At 48.6% G+C, this 21,245-nt stretch overlaps 1 protein-coding gene across 1 annotated transcript in view; it reads left to right on the forward strand.

Moving 5' to 3' along the window:
- LOC119454075 (uncharacterized) overlaps nt 1-16,186 on the forward strand; it is a 58,039-nt gene extending 41,853 nt beyond the window's left edge. Inside the window, exons 10-15 of the mRNA XM_049667902.1 lie at nt 66-152; nt 5,871-5,968; nt 10,558-10,685; nt 12,589-12,663; nt 13,926-14,099; nt 15,991-16,186. Coding sequence (XP_049523859.1) covers nt 66-152; nt 5,871-5,968; nt 10,558-10,685; nt 12,589-12,663; nt 13,926-14,099; nt 15,991-16,160 — 732 coding nt within the window. The 3' untranslated portion in view covers nt 16,161-16,186. The remainder of the gene's footprint in view (nt 1-65; nt 153-5,870; nt 5,969-10,557; nt 10,686-12,588; nt 12,664-13,925; nt 14,100-15,990) is intronic.
- The last annotated feature ends 5,059 nt before the right edge of the window (nt 16,187-21,245 follow it).

Consider the following 21,245-nt stretch of genomic DNA (forward strand, 5'->3'; position numbering starts at 1 on the left):
GTAATGCCCTGGCTCCGCGTCGTCAGACCAAATTGTCTGACCCCGGTTTGGACCCCTCTTTGCAGGTCGAGCAGCTGCTGAATGCGTACCCCGACGACCGATGCGTCGTGTTCGACGACTTGGGCGAAGATGGCCTGGGCGCCAGCTTCACGGTGAGGGGAGAAACGTACGAGTGGAAGCCGTACGCCATGTTCCAGGCCGTCGTGGACGTCTTGAACAGGACCACCCCATAGTACCTGCGGCTCCGGCAAAAACGGGATGGGCAGCCGAGAACTGCCCCGCTTTGTTGCTGCGCCCATCGACGTTATGGACGCATAAACGGCTGACGACAGTTACTTTGTTATTGGTGTGAGCGCGGCAAGCTGTTATTGACATACGCCACCTCGACGCATGCTCGTGAACACGACGCGATCACGTCGCCTTGGGTGTAGTTGTTGTTCGACATGAAAGACGTGTGCCGATTGCACTAAAACAGCGATGAGCGCGTTTTTTTTTTTTTTTTTCATTCCGCTATTTTTCAGCCACATATTCGTTATTGGTCGTTTAGTTCGCTTATTCGCAATGTTCGCTTAGTCGCGCGACTCTGCTTCAAGTGTGCTGCGGGCGTGTTAAAGAATAGCTTGCGCAGCGTCTGCCTTGTGAGAGCGTTGATGCGCGCATCCTGCTGGGATTCTTGCATATACTTTGCGATTGCTGGCCACTATCAATTTGTTGTGAACCGAAGTCCACGGTGTGTGGGACGGGCGTTCCCGGCTGCGGAGCCGATAACTGTACAGCACATTAAATGCACGGAAAGCCATAAGCGTGTCAAGGCGACAATCCTTCGGGAGATCAAGAAGGCCAGTATCCTGTCTGGGCAGGACAGGTTGCCTCCTCTTGGAATCTCCAATTTATCGTTGTCCTGCGGCAGCTGAACCAAGCGTATACTCTATAATACCCGTCCAATTTCGTAAGTGACATTGGTTTATCTAGTTCCCGTGCTGTGAACTCTGTGTTCGCTTGCCTAATTCCTTGTTTCCAATTCACATTAACCCTTGCAGACTAGACAATTGGACGCATACGTCAGGTTAGCTGCCCTGACATTCTACCTTCTTTCCATTGCTGTCTCCCTCTCTCATTCCCTCTGCCACGCTTGGCTGCAATGACCGGCACTGTGCGTTATATTGGTGGTAAACATCTCGACGTCATGGCTGTTCATTCAGCCACCTCGGCGCTTTAGATTCACGGGCGAATTTCGAAGCGTGCTTTCGGGACCTACCCGATTGCAGACAATATCGGCTACCCCCGTTTGCGTTTGCTCTCTAATACACACCGCCGCTTTTCAACGTTACACTGGTTACGTTAAGTTACATTGCTCAGTTAGCGATTTTAACTTCTCAAAGATTAACAGAAAGAAATGGAGTCGGGCAAGTCGTGTTATGCGTTAGACAAATTCCCGGTCGTTTATTGGAGTTGCAGAATGGGTGCCACGAAAAGGGAGGCGTAGACGAAGGCGGACGAGAATTAGCTAGTGTGATGAACTTAGAAAACTTACAGGCATGAGTTATGTCAGCTGGCGCAAGGCAGCCGTAATTAAAGATTTCCGCGAAAGGCCTTCGTTCTACGGTGGCCATATAATGATGATAACAATGATGACCTAGAGAATGGCAATCAAACACTGCGCCGTCCCGTTGCACATTCTCCAGATGGTATTTTAGGCAATAGGCGATGTTAACAAATAGGTGACTCGCGACGAAACATTAACATAACGTTAAAAGAGACGCAAACGCAGTTGTTGGTTGGATTCGGCTGGTTTATTGGCACCTGCAGTCCAGGGCAACCGCTTGCGACATATTCAAGCGCTCAGAAGGCCAACGAATTCCGCAAGTAAGATTTCGTCGTGCAGGGTCCACCTGCTCCCAAAAAAAGCTTACTGGTAGAAAAAGTGCATCGCGTGACGACAACGTCACGTTTACGAGAGGCGTCATGTCTTCGTGCAGCTCCTCCCGACGAAAGGAGACTGCAAGAGGACGTTGGCATTCACCAGAAGGTAACACGGAGGTATGCAGTAAACACACGCAGCTTCCTCATAAATGAGAGCACGAACTTTGTCGGAACAGGTTCCTTAAAAAGGATCAACCAGACAGGTATGTGGTTTGCTACCAAGCGATGGAAGTAAAGGAGATAAAGGGGAAAGAATACTGACTTCGAAACTGAACTAATCGCGCTGCTGGAACTATGATGAATCAGATGCGACTTTCGGTTGATAAATAAGGTGGGCGCGTCAGCCACCACCACTAAGAATAAAGCCAACATGTTTCCAGTCGCAGGCGATCCAGCAGTTGACCCGAGCGGCCCGAGATTTCGGTGCCCCCCCCCCCCCCCCCCCTGTGAACGAGCACCCACTTGAGTTTTGCTGGAGGAGGCACTTGGGGCGTCTCGCAACATGTCACATGTGACGTCGGAGAAGTACCTCGGATTACCGCAGGAGCCACCTTGGTAGCTTTGTTGCTGTGGCGGTGATCCAGTCCGGAATGCGTTGCTAAATTTTGTTTTCCGTCCCCTCCATCCTTTTTGATTTGGTTTACGTGGCAGAAAAGTGTCGTGCGAGAAGCACAGAAGCAGGAGGAAATAAGTATTCATTTGTCAGTACCGTTATGTTCACATGCAAACATTACCGTTAATACTGTTTTCCCCTCATTGGGTTTTGAGGTATACTTAATTGAAATACAAATTTTAAAAAAAGTTAGTTTCAACTCTATTGAAAAATTGCGTGTGCCCCATGTGTCCTGTATCCATAATCCTATACGATGCACCAGCCGTGGTGGCTCAGCGACTGTGGTGTTGCGCTGCTGAACACGAGGTCGTGGGATCGAATCCCGGCCGTGGCGGCCGCATTATGATGGGGGTGAAACTCAATAAAGCCCGTGTCCCGTGCATTGGGGGCACGGGACCACCACGAGCAAGATCCCCTGGTGGTCAAAATTAATAATCCGGAGTCACCCACTGCAGCTTGCCTCGTAATCAAATCGTGGTTTTGGCACGTAAAAACCACATAATTTCTACAGTCATTCCTGTATGACCCTATAGGATACTGCATAAAAATCGCCGCCCAAGCACTTCGTACAGATGGTTTACCAGCGAAGCTGAAACGTGCGGCCCCGGTGTTGATGATAATGATGATGATAATGACCTTATCAACATTCGCGCATACCCACTCACGGGGATCAGCCAAGAGTCGGGCAGGTTTTATATATGTGCTAAGTGAATAAATTTAGCAAATGTATAATTTTTGTAAATATACTAAAGCGAATAAATTCCAAGACGATTCAGTAGACAATAAATATATAAAACGTATAGATACGAGTACAAGAGGCAATAAGGTAATGATATTAAATGATAAATGGAATAATATGCTTAACAATGAAATCGGTTTGATTCAAGAATAAATTTTTCTATGGCGATGCATACACTCCTGTGTGAGTGTCCAAGCACAGAAGCTCCGAAAGAAAGCAGTTCCGGAGCGTTCAATGGCAGGCCGAGCTGTCGCGTTGCAATTTGCAATGTTCTTTTTCTTAGGGAGGAGAAACGCCGGCAGTTCAGTAAGTAATCTTCGATCGTTTCTATGCGTTACAGAAATGGCACAAAGGGGAAATCGCTAAACCAGATCGGTGCATGTATAAATTTAGGCGGGGGACTCGATGTTTATCACTGGGTTAATCCCGATGGTTCATTAAAGTATTTATCAATTATTGGTTACGTCCTTGTGTTTCCTAATGAGGTTACACACACGTTCGGCTGCGACGGAGAGAACGACGTCACTGACGGTATGACCCACAGTCCGCCGTTATCGCATTGTCGCTTGCGAGTCTACAAAATTAAATTGCTTCAAAATTATATCTGGCCGTCACGTAGGACAATGAGTGGCTCACACCCCCTTAATCAATGGCTCATATACCCCCGTAAACGCGGCCTCCCCATTTCGACGACAGAAGTGAAATTCTACGCTGGAAAGATGAGCAGCAACGGAGCCAGCTGTGAAAGAAGACGACGACGCTCGAGCCATTGCTGATGATGATAGTTTTTGAGCACATCGGATGGACGAATTTTGGTTTCGCCTAGCCATATACAGCGTCGCTGTTAAAGCTGAACGTTCCCATGTAAACCTAGATTATGGTACGTGGCACTGTGGATATTGTCTAATGGGGAACGCAACACTGTAGCTGGCTTGGGGATCATGGCCCACTACATTCACGAAGCACCCTTTCGAACGCTCGTAGAAGAGTGACCTACTCCTTCCAGATTCAGCGAATTAAGCTTGTGGTGATTTGACATGGACAGGGCGGTGTTTTCGGAAGTGTAGTTCTTAGACTGTCAGCACGAGCAAGGATAGTGCACCGAAAAATCGCCATCGTATTCTGTCATGGCGCTAACAGCTGCAAAAATTATGAAAGCTACACTGCAGTAATCTCTACCACTGCCCGCGACGATGACTGTGTTCTGCAGTGAAGTGTGCACGTACGCGTTGCAACAGAAACAGTATGTTGTGCAGCCCTCATCATCATCTTCATCATGCCACCACCCTCCTTCCTCTTCACATACTATCTCTGTCTTAATGCCAAAGTATTATGTGCCCCATAAAGCCCGAAGTCCGCCGGTGTCCGGCGTCACCATCCGATGGTACCAAAACGCGCGTGACCAAGTGATGACGTCACGTTTCCGGCGCTGGACCTGTCGACTCACACTGCAAAATCCCACGGTGAACAGCGACGGCGTCGCCCACTCCCAAAATTTCATTAAAGTGGATTAAGGTGGATTAAGGTTTGTACAAATTAGAGCAAAGTATATGAGGGTGGATTAAGGTGGGTGTTTCTCCAAAATGCAGAAGGGTTATCCTAACTTTGCGGCAGGTGGGCTATCGTAAGGCCAATCTGCTCGACAGATGAAAGGACCGCGCATCACGTGACTCGGGTTGCCGGCGCCGACAGTAAAAAGCAGATGCCTCCCACTACGTCTCATTGTCAGGTTCTGCGTCATTTGCCACCTGTCAAAGATTCTACAGTCTGTCGGGTCATAGAAAGTTCGTGCGATGCCCTCCGCGCCGCCTTTTCCCTCAAATCCCTTCCCAAGCGTGGAGTAGCAGGCTATAAGCACTTCTCTCAGACCGACCTCTCCACCTTTCTGTCATTAAAAAGTATCTCTCTCTTGCTTCAATGCTGATCGCACTAACGTCGGCGTTCATCCTAAAATGGGTCCTGTCGGATATTTCATATTCTTTTCTTTTTAGGTTAACTAAGGTACAATCATAGCCTCCGAGATTTGCGCTCACCAACAACTGCTGATCTCGAAGGCCATGGTACAACTACCCGATTTTAGTCTATCCCGCATAGTTGGTGTCCAAATCCGCGTCGCTAGGGTGGCGTGCTCTTCATCTAAAATGCGTATCTTAAAGGCTATGCGTTTGCTGGTTGAATGCGGCGGAAGCGATTTTGGGAGCCGGAAACACGTCACAGACATCGCGTTAAGGAGACCACGATGTCATCTATTGTTGTGTTGTTGTGACCTTCAACTTCTGGCACGTACCCACGAGGAGGGGGGGGGGGGGGGGGGTACTTGCGCGGTGCAAGTACCCACCCCCCTTGCACGGTACTTGCACCGAAAGATAAAATATTAGTCACCGAGAGAGGAAGCCCCATACTCAATAGGGGCTGCTCTAAGTAGGTCTTTCTTTATGCATTATATTTTCCGCAATAGATGATGTATTGAAGGAGCATCGTCATCGTCATCAAAATGCGAACGCGCGCCAGTGTTCGATCCTCGCCTCGGTTTCTCTCTTGGCCGCACATTGCCGATCTTTGCCCGGATTCCTCAGTGTACTGCCCTCCACACAGGTCGAATACTGCATCAGGGTGGCCGTCCACTGCTTGACGTACGCGTCTTCGTCGCTATTCGTGGTATCGGCGGAAGGCGCACTCTGCGACCAGCTAAGGTGCGTACGTACTTCTACCGCCGGTCGTTCCTATAGCTGTCTGCCTGCGGTGTACGCTGCGCGTTCTCAGCGCGGAAGAGAGCTGGAATCAACACTGCCAATTGACCAGGTGCCAGCTGTAAGAACCTTACGCTACGGTCAGTTTCTTCTTCGCATTTTCTCAGACGCCTACCTCTCAGAACTCTAGCTGTCGCTGGGGCTTTATTGCACATGGCTCAAAAATTGGAACACCATTAGCAACGAGCAGCAGAAAACTTCTTTTACGCGCAATTAAATGGAAGTGCGACGCGTAGTAGCTCTGTTACTTGTTTATAATCATGGAGTTGTCCCCATGTGTATGTCTTGGAATCTTAATTAGGTTGTTACAATTTCAGGTGTACCTGTAAACTAAACAACGCATCGGAGTAGTTTCGGAATTGCTCTTGTTTCAGTTGTTCAGCAAGATCGGCAGAAACCATCTCACGACGACTGTTGACGGTAATGCGTTTAGCATTAAATTAAATTATAGCGACACAACGTATTGCCACCGTTGAAACGAGTTATGTATGAGGCGTGTACTGCAGCGGGACTGCTCTTTCGCGCTTCCCTAAGACGACTCGGCGCCATCTAGCACGGCTGCCGCGAAGCCTGCGCGTGGCCTCTGAGATGCATGGCGCGCCGGGGCGTAGGAACGCTTAGGAACGCGCTATGCTGCAACCTTTCACGTGCGTCTTTCTGGGCATGCCGTGTATCAGAAACGTCTATTTTATAGAGCTTTTCGTGTCGCTATTCCAATCGCATTTCAAACGTGATATTTTGCACGGAGGATCATCCGCATTTATGTAATCTTCAACTAGGCTTTTTACGCTGGTCAAAATTTTGTTGCAGTTGGCATTTCATGAAGCCTGTGTGCTGCGTGGCGTTAGTGTGGCGTTATCTAGCACAAAAATTGGACATCATAACAAGTGCTAAGGAAAGCGAACACAAAGAATAGACATGTAGGCTGTTTCTTCTATGTCTCTTTTGTGCTGGCATTCCGTAGCGCTTGTTATGGTGTCCAAGTTCTGTTATCACCAATTAGCCCAAACTTCTGCGTTGAATAGTCACCTAGCACGCACACACTAAATTGTCATTGTTATCTCCGAGATTTCGAAGCACATCTTTGTTTCTTTGTCCTTGTCATTTTCGTGTCCTTGTTGTTATTTTAGCGCGATTCGATCATATGCCACACTAGAGAGTTCAAGGAAAGTGACACCACTGTAAGCACCAATCATAATCGACGTTTTCGAGTAATGTTTTGCGTGATTGGGCCCATCTGCGAGGCACATATATTACACACGACAGCCTTCAGATAACGGAATTCACAAGCCAGTAAAGCCAGCTAGTCCAACATCCTCTTCTTGTTGCATCATATTGTGCTCAAAACAATGAACACTTCTTTGTGAGCGCGTGGCAACCACCACTGTTAAGGGTTTACTAGACGACCTGCTGTCGATCATACTGCGCACTTTTGGCGCACTTTTACTATTGCGCACTTTTAGCTGCAACGTCGTAAACTGGTATCTGGCAAAGGCCTGGGGGGTCACATTGAAAAAACATCGTACGCAACAATCTATGCCGATTTGTCGGCGTTAGGGCGCCCACCATTCCTAAAAATTAAGTCACTCAAGTATACTTACGTGATTTGTATGCTAAAGCATTATGATTTCTCTAATTAATTGGTTGCTTCCGTGATACATGACGTCATACACTGTCACGTGTCCTTCACAACTCTACCTTAATCCACCTTAATCCACCTTGCTGTAATTTGTACCAACCTTAATCCACATTAATCCACTTAATTCACCTAGCTCTAATTTGTACCAAACTTAATCTAGGTTAATTCACTCCAATCCACCTTAATCGACCTTACTCTAATTTGTACCGATCCTTAATCCACTTTAGTCCACCTTAATCCACTTCAATTCACTTTCATTCACTTTACTTCACCTAAATTCCCTTTACTCCACCTTAAGTCACCTTACACTAGCTTCTTCTAACTTTAATTCTGTATTACTACTGACGTCATACAAGACGCTGATGACGTCACTGATGACGACAATCTTTGGTACCACTTGTTGCCTACAACGCCGGCTTTTCTGCCTCATGGGATATGTAATGCTTGTGCGTTAATAACGATCGACATAAGATGATGGTCGCGACGATAACTAATCATGGAAAGCAGTTGCGTAAAGATAATTCTGTCAATTAAGGTCTAGATGGAAGCATGGAAGGTAACTTAATCATCTTAGCACAAACATCGAAAAGTGACAGTGAAATATTATTATTGCCAAAGAAAGTAATGTGTGTAAGTATACAGAGGCGTATCGCCAGTAAAAATAAGACATGGCGTTTTTTTATCGCTAACATAATTTCAAAAATTACCCTCGACATGTAGCAGAATTCTACTTTTTGAGATAGATTACTCTGTGACAGGCATTATTTGCACGAGAAATCAAAATGAATTGCTCACTACTTAACCATGTTTCACTAATTGACTATTAAATTAATTACATTGCGGCACATATATAGACATTTACCAATTGTAGCTGGTGTCTTCCTAAGTCGAATCCTGGGGATGACAACCAGTTTCGAAATATGCGTTTGCAAATTTTGCTACGAAATGCATTGGTGCTCCATTTTCTTCTAGCTTTTCTTCTGCACACATTCGTTGTAACATTGACACTCGTGTGCAACGCTCCATTGCGCACGGATAATCATCATACAATAATTTCACCCGAAGAGACGCTCACTTTATTGAGCAGCTGGAAATATTGGTCAGGCTAAGGCATACTATGCTACTTCAAGAGTTTATTCAAAATTGCAGCATAGTTCGCATTGATCAAACACACCAACAACACTAACAACCCACTGTCACACACACAAACACTGACAAATTTCATACATAAAGCGCGCCAGGAGAAGGAGTGAAATACTTTCGTGGAAACAACCTGAACGTGTAGGAGACAAACGCGCCACTTCATTCGCGAGCGAAATGTATTAGAAAAAAAATATCGCTTCCTGCCTTAGAAGTTTCAGCCTTTCAAAATACCAAAGCTAGTCGGCCTCCTGTTCTACGCAGGCAGCATGAAGCAACCACCAGGCGAGCAAGCGATGATGCTGAATGCCGGACAAGAAGACCCAAACATGATGCCGATGGAAGGCATGCCTCCCCAACAACAAAACTTGATGTGAGTCTGCGTTTTGAAGACAATATCTTTCTTAGCGATTTACTTTCACTTTTCTGTTTTGTGTACGTGTTTCTAGCCTCTCTCGTGGTTCGATTCTGGGTATAATGCAGTATAAGAATGTGGGCCAGTCCTGAAGATTTAAGCAGTCCAACGCTTCTTCTACTTCCCTTAGGCGAATACAGACATGATAGAGTGCCGTGCCATAGTGAATCCACCGCATTATCAGCCCGAACACTTTCACGATGACATGGTCGTTGGTCGACCCGAACTAGAGGTTGAATCACCTTCCAGCACTTTTATTGCGATAGCAATTATATGGACACTTCAACCGGATTTCTGCCGTCGGCGTCGCCGTCGGCGTCGTCGTCGCCGTGAGGTTCCGTATAGATTCCAAGGGCGATAAAATCGTCGCCGCGCGCCGTATGCGCGAGCGAAAGAGCGCGGGGGACGCGCGCTATCACGGAGGGCGAACTACCCCGCGCGCTATCACGGAGAGCGAACACACGGTGGAAAGCAAACGCGACCGTCGCCCGAAAGGCTGTGGGGGTATGGGAGGGAGGGAGGCGGGGCGGCGCTGTGCTCCGGCACCAAAGGCGTATCTTGCCACTCAATCTCCCACGCGAAAGCAAGAAACGGGAAGAGGGGGGGAGGGGGAAGGGCAGCTTCTCCTCTGCCAACAACTTCTCCTTTGCCCGGCGCTGCCGGTCGCCCGCACCGTCTCTTATCTCCATCCGGTTCTGACCTTTGTATGCGCTGTGCATTCGCCGCTCAGTTTCCGTTGAAGCGATAGACCGCGCGACCCTGCGCTTGCTGCCAGCGTTTTGACAGTCGTTGGCTGCGGTCATTCAGTGTGATCTATTCATGTTTGCTTGTGCGCGCTGACACCACGATTGTTAATTGAGTTAGTAAGCCAATGTGTATAAGTTTATGCAGCCGATAAAACTACTATCCCTACTCCGAATAGCTCTCTACTAATTTGCTATCGCAATCGATGCTTCGCCTTTCGGGCGAAACTGCGACATTTTTTTAGCAATTAGAGCGGGGAAACGTGTGCCTTCGTCAAAGGAACTCTAAGGAGTAACCTCGAAGTTAGAGAAGGTTGTTTTGAATGTAGAGTCCCCCCCCCCCCCCCAACCCCCCAAAAAATATGCTCGAGGAAACACTCCCACGGCATTCGCTCAGCTATACCAGGGGAACGATGGGATTGCCTATAATCTTTGCGCTTCTGGCTTCAACCGTTCTTGTTGTTTTGCTTCTTACGGTTTGTTTTTCTACATCTACACGATCCTATCATAACGCATAGTCAGCGCGGAAAGGCCAATGGAGCTCTGGCCTATCTATAACGTTGTGTCCATCCATTGTGTCACGATATACCCTTAGGGACTACGCGGTGGACCTGAACCCGTACCGCAAGACTCTCGAGGTGTTCCTGATGCTCTCCATGCTGACCACGTGCCTGGGTGTGGCCGGCTACTGCATCCTCTCTTACCTCATCGTCGAGTACTTCTGTGAGCCATTCCTGAATACGTGCCACTTTAGCATGTAACCATTGAAAACAACATTCTCATTCAACTTAGCATTCTCCTACATTCAAATAATATTCCGGCGCCACCATGTCTGTAGGTTGTTGTTAAGTCGTACTTTACCATTTTTCTGACGGATTTCACTAAGAAAATTAATTTTTGTTCACTAACACCTAGCACCACGCGGAGGGCCTGCGCGGTCGGGGTGGTGCGGGCTGATATTCTCCGCCACGGACGCCGACACCGACGCCGAATTTTCTGCGACACGGGGCCCTTAACGCTGTCGCGTTAAAATGCCTGCGCGTCAGGTGCTTGCTACAAGAAGCTCAAAGCAAATTTTGAATGAGTCAGACACAGACAGAAAAAGAGAAAGAAATGTATATATGGATAGACAGCTTTAGACAGACAGGCAGATCTTGCTAAATGTGGCTGGCTTCCTTTCGCTGACTGATAGATTAGTAGACTTATTGCGGGCTATTGACTGACAGATTGATTGGTTGAATGAATGATGTGGCACTACGGTGGCACTGGTGACTGTCCGGCAATTTGCTATTCCACTGAAATGAACTGAAGTGCGTGCATCCCACTAAGTCACTTCTTCTCCGTAGATGGCACTTGCCACAGGTAAAAACGTTCAATGATTAAAACACAAAAGAAAAATGAGGTACAAACACGTAGCTATGTGCCACGAGCCACCACCGTGTTTAAAGTAGTACCGACAAAATTATCTGGGCTCTGTTTCTCTTTGCGCTTGATAAGCAGCTATTGACCTAGCAATCATGCCAAAGAAACTCGTTTGCACCAGGGCCCGGCGTTTTATTAGTGACATGCTCGTATCTCGCGATCAGTCGCGGTTTTGATTTCGAAGAGCACTTCGTGCCCCGTGACGTAAGAGGCATGTTTGTAAACAGTGACGATCACATGACCACACAGACCGGTGACGCCTGCTAGTGCTTTACTAGTGCATCGTCTACCATGCCATCTGTGATACTGTTTTGTCAGCTATTTTGTTGCTAGTTTGCTGGGAATCCTGTGCATTGCGCGCACCACTCTAATGCTTCGTTGGACGAATTCCACAACACAGTATGATCCCGGCATTAGAAAGCTTTAGATACGTTTTAGCATGTCCGTGAACTTCTTACCGTTTGCGGTTTGCTGGATAACCGGAGAGGTGTACAGTAGGAACAACCCTGATAGCGACACCTGGTGCCTCAGTGTCCAATCAGAGGGTACGCAAAACTAATACTGCGACTTAGCTATTCTGCCTAACTGCTGGTGTTAAGTGTTTGTAGCAACATAATAGATTAACGTACCGTACATTTGAATGCATTGTACTGGCGCAAATCGTCAAGATTTGGCCACCCGCTTTGCTGCTGTGAAGGGGCTCTATGCTACCGCCGGCCACGGCACTGGTAACCTGTAGTGTGTAAACTATAATAAGTTTGCACGTACGCTTCCTTCGCGGTCAGTGCAAGACACCCATCGCAAACAGTGCTGAATATTCCCGAACAGCGAGACGAGCCAGTGATTTCGCACGTCACCGAAATGAATTGCCGAAATTCGTGACGTAACATCGTTTACAAATAGGACCTATATACACTAATGACTACATCGATAGGTGTTATATCTTCCGATTCGTCCCTCACATGAACTTCAAGTTTAAATTAAAATGTATTCTAAGTCTAATTTCTTACTGATACTTTACAGATGATACTCTGTAAATATAATATATCTATAATATGTAAATATTAATATGAGCTCGCAGTAATGTATTCTACCAGTTATTCCGAGTTTGAATTATTGTGTCAGTATCCCTTTAAAAGTGGCACTATCATCATCACCAAGACCACCATCATTATCATTATTACCATTCAATGCACGCATGCAGTCGCATCCGGAGGCCTACTCCACGTGGCGGAAACTGAAATGGAGGTATGCACGGACGATGCCTGTGGCGAGTACGGTGAGTAGCATCATACTTATCGTTCCTTATATCGTAGTGAGTGAAGAGTACGACACATCACGCAAGAGTTATCAAGTGCTGCTGTATCTCCTTCACTTCCGATAACGACAGATGGCGCCGAAAATAAATGAGGCCACATGACGTCACCAGCTACTTGAGGCCCGGAGCCCGCAGCGCAGCAAAACGCGGCGTGCGAGGTTGGGAGCTGGTTTAGGAGGTTAGAACGAGACGCGATGTATGCGACAGTATAAAACGCCGCAGTCTCGTGAATAAAATTTGTTGTGCATCCACGCCTGTTGGCGCCTAAGCCACCACAAACGCGACGGAATTAAGTTTGTTCTTCGTCGTCGGTCGAAAGCAATGATAACGAAAAACGCTGGAGTGAGCAAGCGCCGCAGAAACAGCGAGCGAATAGACATTCGTGCTACCTCTCGCTTCAGTGCGAACTAAACGGCGAAAACACAGCGCACAGTGGACTCTGTCCCCGTCGTAGATCACCACGCCATACGCAGTGGCCGCTGGAGTGGAACCAATCCCCCCCCCTTTTTTTTGACAGTTGTGTATAATCTTTGGTGTGTACAACATAAATTATTACACACGAGTTATAAATAAAATGCCTTGCCAGAAATTTTCGACCCAGCCTTTGGTTCTGTCGGCCATTTCATATTAGCTGGACACGTCCTACGCACCCCCCCCCCCCCAAAACCAATCTTTGTTGCGTTGTTTTATCACTACTCGCACATTTATTTGTTAGGTCTTCGGATACACCGCCTAAACGATTACATTTTTAAAGCATGTGCACTCAATTCCTCCGGCGGGCCCGGGCCGGGCCGGGTCATGCAAGCACTGGCCGGCAGGCTTGGAGCGCTCTGTCTTCCCGCGCGCCTAGTGTTTGAGATCAGGTATTCCTAGTTTTCAGACGCGGCATGCACGGCTGAAATAACCGAGCGGAGAGCGCACACTCTCCGCTGCCGGCGTTTCTTATCACGCCAGCAACCTGACAGCGAGTATTCGCGGTCATCGAGTGAGATCTCGTCATATTCGTCTGTGGGCCGCGTCACAGTGTACTCTATAGTTAGTATGCGAATGTTTACTGCACGTAACACGAACTAAAGAGCTACGAAACTTGCCTCGTGTAATTGTCTGTATTGCATTGCTATCGCCATCATTGCCTCGCCTTTACGAACGAAAATGTGGCCTTTGTTTTTCTGTGCTGTTTTTGATACGAAACAGTGTGGTGATGGTAGCGCGCTTTCCCGCAGAGCACCGGACAATGGGATTTGTCGATTGGAAGGGTAGCCCGTGCGAGAACTACTTCAAGTACGCTTGTTCGGGCTTCCAGAAGGAGGCCGTCGATCTGAACTTTGCCGTATACAGACCGCACAACGAAGTGGTAGACATCGAGTACGGCATACTCATCGAGCTCCTCTTTCAAGGTACGCACGTCTCGTCTACAGCTTTGAACATACAGACGGTACAGTTCGGTGTCAAGGCTTGGGAAGTTTCCGTATATAGATCTAGAAATCTCAAGCTTTGTCTTATATATCAATATATATATATATATATATATATATATATATATATATATTGGGGGGGGGGCAATTTAGTTCTGCGGAATTCCGCAAGGTGGCGGAAGGTTCATGAAAGGAAACATTCACATCCACCCGCATGTAGCACAACACTACATATTCCGCAGAACTGATTTGCCATATTCAGTCTCCCTGTGCTTCGAGTTGTCGATTAATTCGCCCTCACGCTGCGATCTGCTAGCCGCCTGGTTAGCCCAGATGGTAGAGCGACCGCCCCGGAAAGGCGATGGTCCCCGGGTTCGAATCCCCCGACCAGGACAAATTTTTCTTCAACTACGAGGCTTTGTTTACGAGAAACCTGTGTGGTTTGCCTTTTAGCTTCGTACATACGGGTGGATGTTAATTTTCTTCCTTTCACAAAAATCATTATTCCAGTAACTATACTGGCGTCGAATTCCGGATTAACAGCCGTGGTGGCGTTACTGGCTTTGGTGTTGCGCTGCTAAGCCCGAGGTCGCGGGATCAAATCCCGGCTGAGGCGGCCGCATTTCGATGGGGATGAAATGCAAGAAGACTCGTGTACCGTGCAACTGGCGCACAGTAAAGAACCCCGGGTAGTCAAAATTAGCCCGAAGGAACGACGGCTTCATAATAATATCGTGGTTCTGGCCCCTAAAACTTCAAAATCAAATTATTTATTTAAATTCGGGTTATTGTCCATTCGGGTTATTTTTGCGAACGAATCGCGTACGTTGGTCAGGATTTCGAACTCATTTGCAGAAAAAGAATGTTTCTGCTCGTTGAATGCGCAGGATGTACAGTGCGTTACACTCGTAAAAAACAGCAAATTACCATTAAATCTTGCATAATTTCAAAAAAATTGTGACTATAACAAGGTTTGTTCGGCATACACACAGCCGTTGATAAAAGACCATTTCGAATGCTTTGTCTGCCTGAGTAGTAATGAAAGCTGATATTTAATCGATGTTCCTTGTAACAGTGTGCATCTGTGCACACATCTCACTTTGATTTCACTTTATTCTTGGCCATTGCTAAGCTCAGGTCAAAATAAATGCTGTGTTTTGAGAGAAAAGTTGCGTTGCGACATCACTTCAGGTTAAACGTAGCGTGTTAATTGAAACGTTTTAGACAAGCGCAAACACATTGAAAATATAATATTTACCAACAGTAACAAACGTAACTCGCCTCGAGTAATACTTGGAGTTTATTTTGCGCGGCTTCCCCTAAAGCTGAGTGCAGGCACCATTAGGCGCTAGCGCTGCATGCTGATTACAGCTATCACTGTAACATGGCAGCACTGTCCATGACACGAACTTAGCATTTTTCTCTCTACGCTCGCGGACACTTCCGCCCAGTGGCCCAAGAAATTTTACAATATCGTGAGCTAGGCTATATCAGTGTAAGCTCGTTATAGCTAGCTATCGCTATAACATGGCAACACTATCCAGAGCAGGAACTACGATTTTTTTGCACTTTTGTGCACGCAGATGCTTCCCTCTACTGACCCAACAAAACTACAACAATAGCGTCAGAAGCTATCACTGTATGCTAGTTTCGGCTGTAGCTGCGCCATGGCAACACTGTAGAGGACAGGAATTCAGCATTTCTCCCTTCTACGCAAGCAGATAATCCCGACCAGTGGCCGAACTGAATTGCACAATAGCGTTATGACAGCGTTAAGTGCTATCGCTGTAAGGCGGTTACGGCTATCGCTGTAACGTGACGACACGGTATAGACGACAGAAACACCGCATTTTCCCACCTATTTGCGACGCAGATGGCTCCGACCAGTGGCCCAGCAAAGTTCTCGAGTTGCATAACACTGCCAGGCAGGCGTATCGCCTCTGTCGCGCTTCCGAAGGTGAGTGGGGGATCCGGTGCCTATATTCTGCGTTCTTGAGCAATAGCCAAATGGATGCGCGTTTTCGGCCTATTATTTGCTCGTAGCCGAACATTTACCCCTCTCTTTCACGCATGTATCAAAACGCAATTCTAAGTTTCATCCAGCTGCGCTGTCTTAATATTCTGGCACACAATAAAATTTACGTAACAGTTATCTCACGCAAAAACTATAGTCGGTGACAACGTAAGCATGCAGAGACAAATACATCGCTGTCCCAGTGTCTGAGTGCGCCAAACATTTATCATTGCTCAGTTTTGTGACGTCACGGCGGAGACAAAGTTATTTAAATATCGACGCCACTATGGAACTATGTTCAGGCGGAAGCTATATATATATATATATATATATATATATATATATATATATATATATATATATATATATATATTGTGGGCGTTTATTACGCACATCTTCCTCATCTGTATGTTATCATCATCATCCTCGCACTTTTACCTATCATCCTATTCGCCTGTATATGTGTTCATCATCATCGCCTGTGTGCTGCGCTGGTTCGCTGACGAGCTCCCGGGCCTAATAAACGTCGTTCCAACCGAGACGTCACAAGTGGTGGAGGTGGAGGTGGTGGAGGTGGAGGTGGAGCCCGAATTGACAGACTGGACTCTCTTCAAGCACCAGCTTCGTGAAGTGTTCGGCACACCGGCTGTTCGGTCCACTCTAGCCAAGAAAAGCCTCGATGCTCGCAAACAACACCTGGGTGAGTCGTACACCTCCTACATCGAGGACGTCCTTGCACTCTGCCGACGTGTGAATTCTTCAATGTCGGAGTCGGACAGGGTACGCCACATTCTCAAAGGCATTGGAACTCTTGCCTTCAATGCACTCGCCACTAAGAATCCGGCTACCGTCGCTGACGTCGTAATCACTTGTCAGCGCCTCGATGAGCTCGAGTCTGTCCGCCTACAGCCCGACATTGACGATGCCCATTCTACGGGGGACCATGACCTACGTACACTGATACGCACGCTCATACGCGAAGAGTTACAATCGATGGGGTTAACCTCACCTTCGACGTATCCCAGCCAACCTTTTGGTGCGTCATTGCGTGACGTTATCAGGGAAGAACTGGCGTCCTTGACCTGCGCTGTGCCAGCACAAGCTCCTGTCCCTCAAGCGTTACCAACTACCGCACGACCGACATACGCGCAAGTTGCTGCCAAGCCTGTCGGCCACGTCACTTCTCCGTTGCCACTACCAACTTACGCGTCGGTTGCTACTGCGCCCACGGTTCACTTCCCGTCATCACCGCCAGAGCCTTCATCGGCCCATCTGACCTCCCTGTCACACGGTACACCGAACACCCCCTACTACCCCCCTTGGCGTCCGTCTCGTCCTACGTGCTATTATTGTGGCTATCGCGGCCACATATCACGCTTTTGCCGCAAGCGCCAGCAAGACGAGCGTCGGGGCTACGATATGTGTGAGCGCGATTTTTACAGTGGGGCCTCTTACCAAGGGCGGCGTTACTCTTCACCTTCGCAGCGCTCTCCATCTCCGCCTGCATCACCTGATGCACGAGGCGCTTACCGTTCGGCCAGACGCCGTTCTCCATCACCCTACCGCCGCTCATCGTCACCACTTAGGCCTGCCTCCCTTACCTCTACCGTTCGCGCGGAAAACTAAGCGATGCAGTTTCCGGAGGAAAAACTGCATACACACACAAGACTGAAATTCCTCCAGCGCGCCCATCCAATATGATTCGTGTGTACGTTGAAGGGGTGCCCGTGGATGCTTTAGTGGATACTGGTGCGGCTTTGTCTGTTATGAATGTTCATTTGTGTTCCCGTCTGAAGAAAGTTAGGACGCCTTACGATGGTCCCACGCTGGTTGCAGCCGAAGGGAACACTATTCGACCTGCTGCCTTCTGTACTGCGCGTGTACTTATCGATGACATTCTCCATCACATACAGTTTGCTGTGCTACACCCGTGCTCTCACCAGCTGATTTTGGGATGGGATTTTCTATCTTCTGCCTCTGCTGCTATTTGTTGTGGGCAGCGTGTGATACACCTTACCGACACCGAACACTTGCTTGGCGAAGAAACCCACACGCCACTTCACCTGACCGCTGCGGAAGATACGGAACTACTCCCAGGACAAATCCATCTAGTTACTCTCCTATCCGACAACATTGACCATGGTGACGTCTTGGTGTTCCCTTCTTCACGTTGCCTTACTAAAGGCATAACATTTACATCAGGAGTTGTTCGATTCCACAATGGATCTGCACTGGTCACTGCCACGAACGCAACTCCAGAAAAAATCCTCCTTCCGCAAGGCACAACCGTTGCATCCGTTGCCGATCTGGAGCCTGTCTGCGTCTTGCCACTTACATCAGTCTCTTCTGGGGACCCATCTTCTGGTGATTCTTCTTCGGCCGCCGCCCTTACAGCAGTCATCAGCAATGACTTGAAACCCGCGCAGACGCAACAGCTGCTGGCTTTGTTGAAAAAGCACGCCAATTCTTTCGACGTGTATTCGTCAACGTTGGGCCAAACAACCGTTGCAGAGCACCGCATTCTGACAGACAAAACATCTATCGTACGGCGCCGCCCATACCGTGTGTCTCTAGCCGAGCGGAAAATCATCGAAGACAACGTCGCAGACATGCTGGAACGCAAGGTAATTCGCCCCTCGGCTAGTTCTTGGTCGTCTCCTGTTGTCTTGGTCCGCAAAAAAGATGGCTCCGTGCGCTTTTGCGTCGATTACCGGGCGCTCAACAAGATAACTCGAAAAGACGTCTACCCTGTGCCGCGCATTGATGACGCCCTTGATTGCCTCCAAGGTGCGGAATACTTTTCCAGCCTGGATCTGCGTTCCGGCTATTGGCAAATCCCCATGCACGAAGACGATAAAGAAAAAACGGCGTTCGCAACCCCCGATGGACTGTACGAGTTCAACGTAATGCCTTTCGGGCTCTGCAACGCGCCTGCGACTTTTGAGCGCATGATTGACACCGTGTTGCGTGGCCTGAAGTGGAAGACCTGCCTGTGTTATCTGGACGACATTGTCATTTTTTCATCCACATTTAATCAGCACCTACAACGCTTGGATGAAGTTTTGACGTGCCTCGCCCGCGCTGGTCTTCAGCTGAACACCAAGAAATGCCATTTCGCCAGCAAAGCCATTAAGATCCTGGGTCATGTCGTGAGCAGGGATGGCATTCAGCCGGACCCTGATAAGACTGCTGCAGTTCTTCGCTTTCCTCGTCCTGACAGACCCAAAGACTTGCGCAGTTTCCTTGGCCTCGCCTCTTATTTCCGTCGCTTTATCCAGAACTTTGCCTCCATCGCAGCTCCATTACACAAGCTACTAGCTTCCGGTGTACCCTTTCTGTGGTCCCAGGAATGCGAATTGGCATTTGCACGCTTGAAGGACGCCCTCACCTCTGCACCTGTGCTTTGCCATTTTGATGAGGCCGCACCGACTCTCCTACACACAGACGCTAGCGGCCGCGGTATAGGTGCTGTTCTTCTGCAACGCGACAACTCTTCGCGAGAGAGAGTCATTGCATACGCCAGCCGTGTACTCAGCGCTTCCGAAAAGAACTATACGATCACTGAGCAAGAGTGCCTGGCTATTGTTTGGTCGATACAGAAGTTTCGCCCTTATCTCCACGGCCGCCATTTCACCATCGTTACGGACCACCACGCTTTATGCTGGCTTTCCACGCTCAAGAACTTGTCTGGACGCCTGGGTCGCTGGATTTTACGCCTCCAAGAGTATGATTTCGAAATCATATACAAGTCCGGGAAGAAACACCAAGACGCCGACGCTCTTTCTCGCTGCCCGCTTCCTACGGCCCCGCTCGACGCCTCTGCAATCGCTTCGCACGTCACCAGTTCGACCGACACTGCTACGGTTTCCTCCCTGGCCTCTATGTACGAACTGCCTTTCGACGATGATCAGCCACTCGCCTCTCGTCAGCTGGCTGACCCGTACTGTCAACGCTTCATTGATCACCTCTCTGGGGCTTCTCGTCCACCTAACGCGCGCCTCCGTCGCCAGCTCGCGCACTTTAAGCTGGACGATGGCGTGCTGTATCGCCGTATTTACCATCCTGACGGGCAACGCTGGGTGCCAGTTCTACCACGCTCTCTCCGACTTCGTGTCCTCAACGCCTTTCACGATGATTTGACAGCTGGCCACCTTGGGTTCCATAAAACCTATGACCGCATTCGAAGTCGTTTCTATTGGCCTGGCCTTTCTGCTAGCGTCGCCAGATACGTCGGTTCCTGCTCTCCCTGCCAGCGTCGCAAGCTCCCAACATCTGCTCCTGTCGGCCAATTACAGCCGCTTCCGTGCCCTGCAGCCCCGTTCGAGGTTGTTGGGATCGACCTTTACGGGCCCCTTCCGGTCACTACTGCTGGCAATCGATGGATAGTGACTGCCGTCGACCATCTGACGCGCTACGCTGAGACAGCTTCTGTGCTTACTGGCTCTGCTTCGGAAGTTGCTCACTTCGTTCTTGAAGCCATTATTCTACGCCATGGTGCTCCTCGTGTACTGCTCAGTGACCGTGGAAAGGCGTTCCTTTCCCAACTGCTAAACGAAGTTCTTCAAGCCTCCGGCACAGCCCACAAGACAGCTTCTAGCTATCACCCCCAGACTAACGGCCTGACCGAGCGGTTTCATCGCACCCTTGCCGACATGATCGCCGCTTATATTCAACCAGACCACAAAAACTGGGATGTTCTTTTACCATTCGTCACTTTCGCCTATACCACGGCCGTGCAGCGCACAACTGGCTACTCGCCATTTTACCTCGTTTATGGACGCTCCCCTACTTTCTTTCTGGACGTTTCATTCTTCAACTCCAAGGCTAATACATCTCTATCATCGTGCGAAGAGTACATTTCCCGACTCGACCACTGTCGCCAGCTTGCTCGCCTGAACACAGAGGCCAGACAACAAGACCGGAAAAATATTTACGACGAATGCCATCGCGTTGTATCTTTTCGACCTGGTGACGAGGTCCTGCTCCTGACTCCTGTTCGCACCCCTGGTTTATGCGACAAATTCCAGCCACGGTTTATCGGGCCGTACATAGTCCTTGGACAGACTTCGCCTGTCAACTATCGCGTCACTCCTCTTGACGCCCCCGCAGACCGC

Source organism: Dermacentor silvarum, chromosome 5, assembly GCF_013339745.2.
Source record: "Dermacentor silvarum isolate Dsil-2018 chromosome 5, BIME_Dsil_1.4, whole genome shotgun sequence".
Lineage (NCBI taxonomy): Eukaryota > Metazoa > Arthropoda > Arachnida > Ixodida > Ixodidae > Dermacentor > Dermacentor silvarum.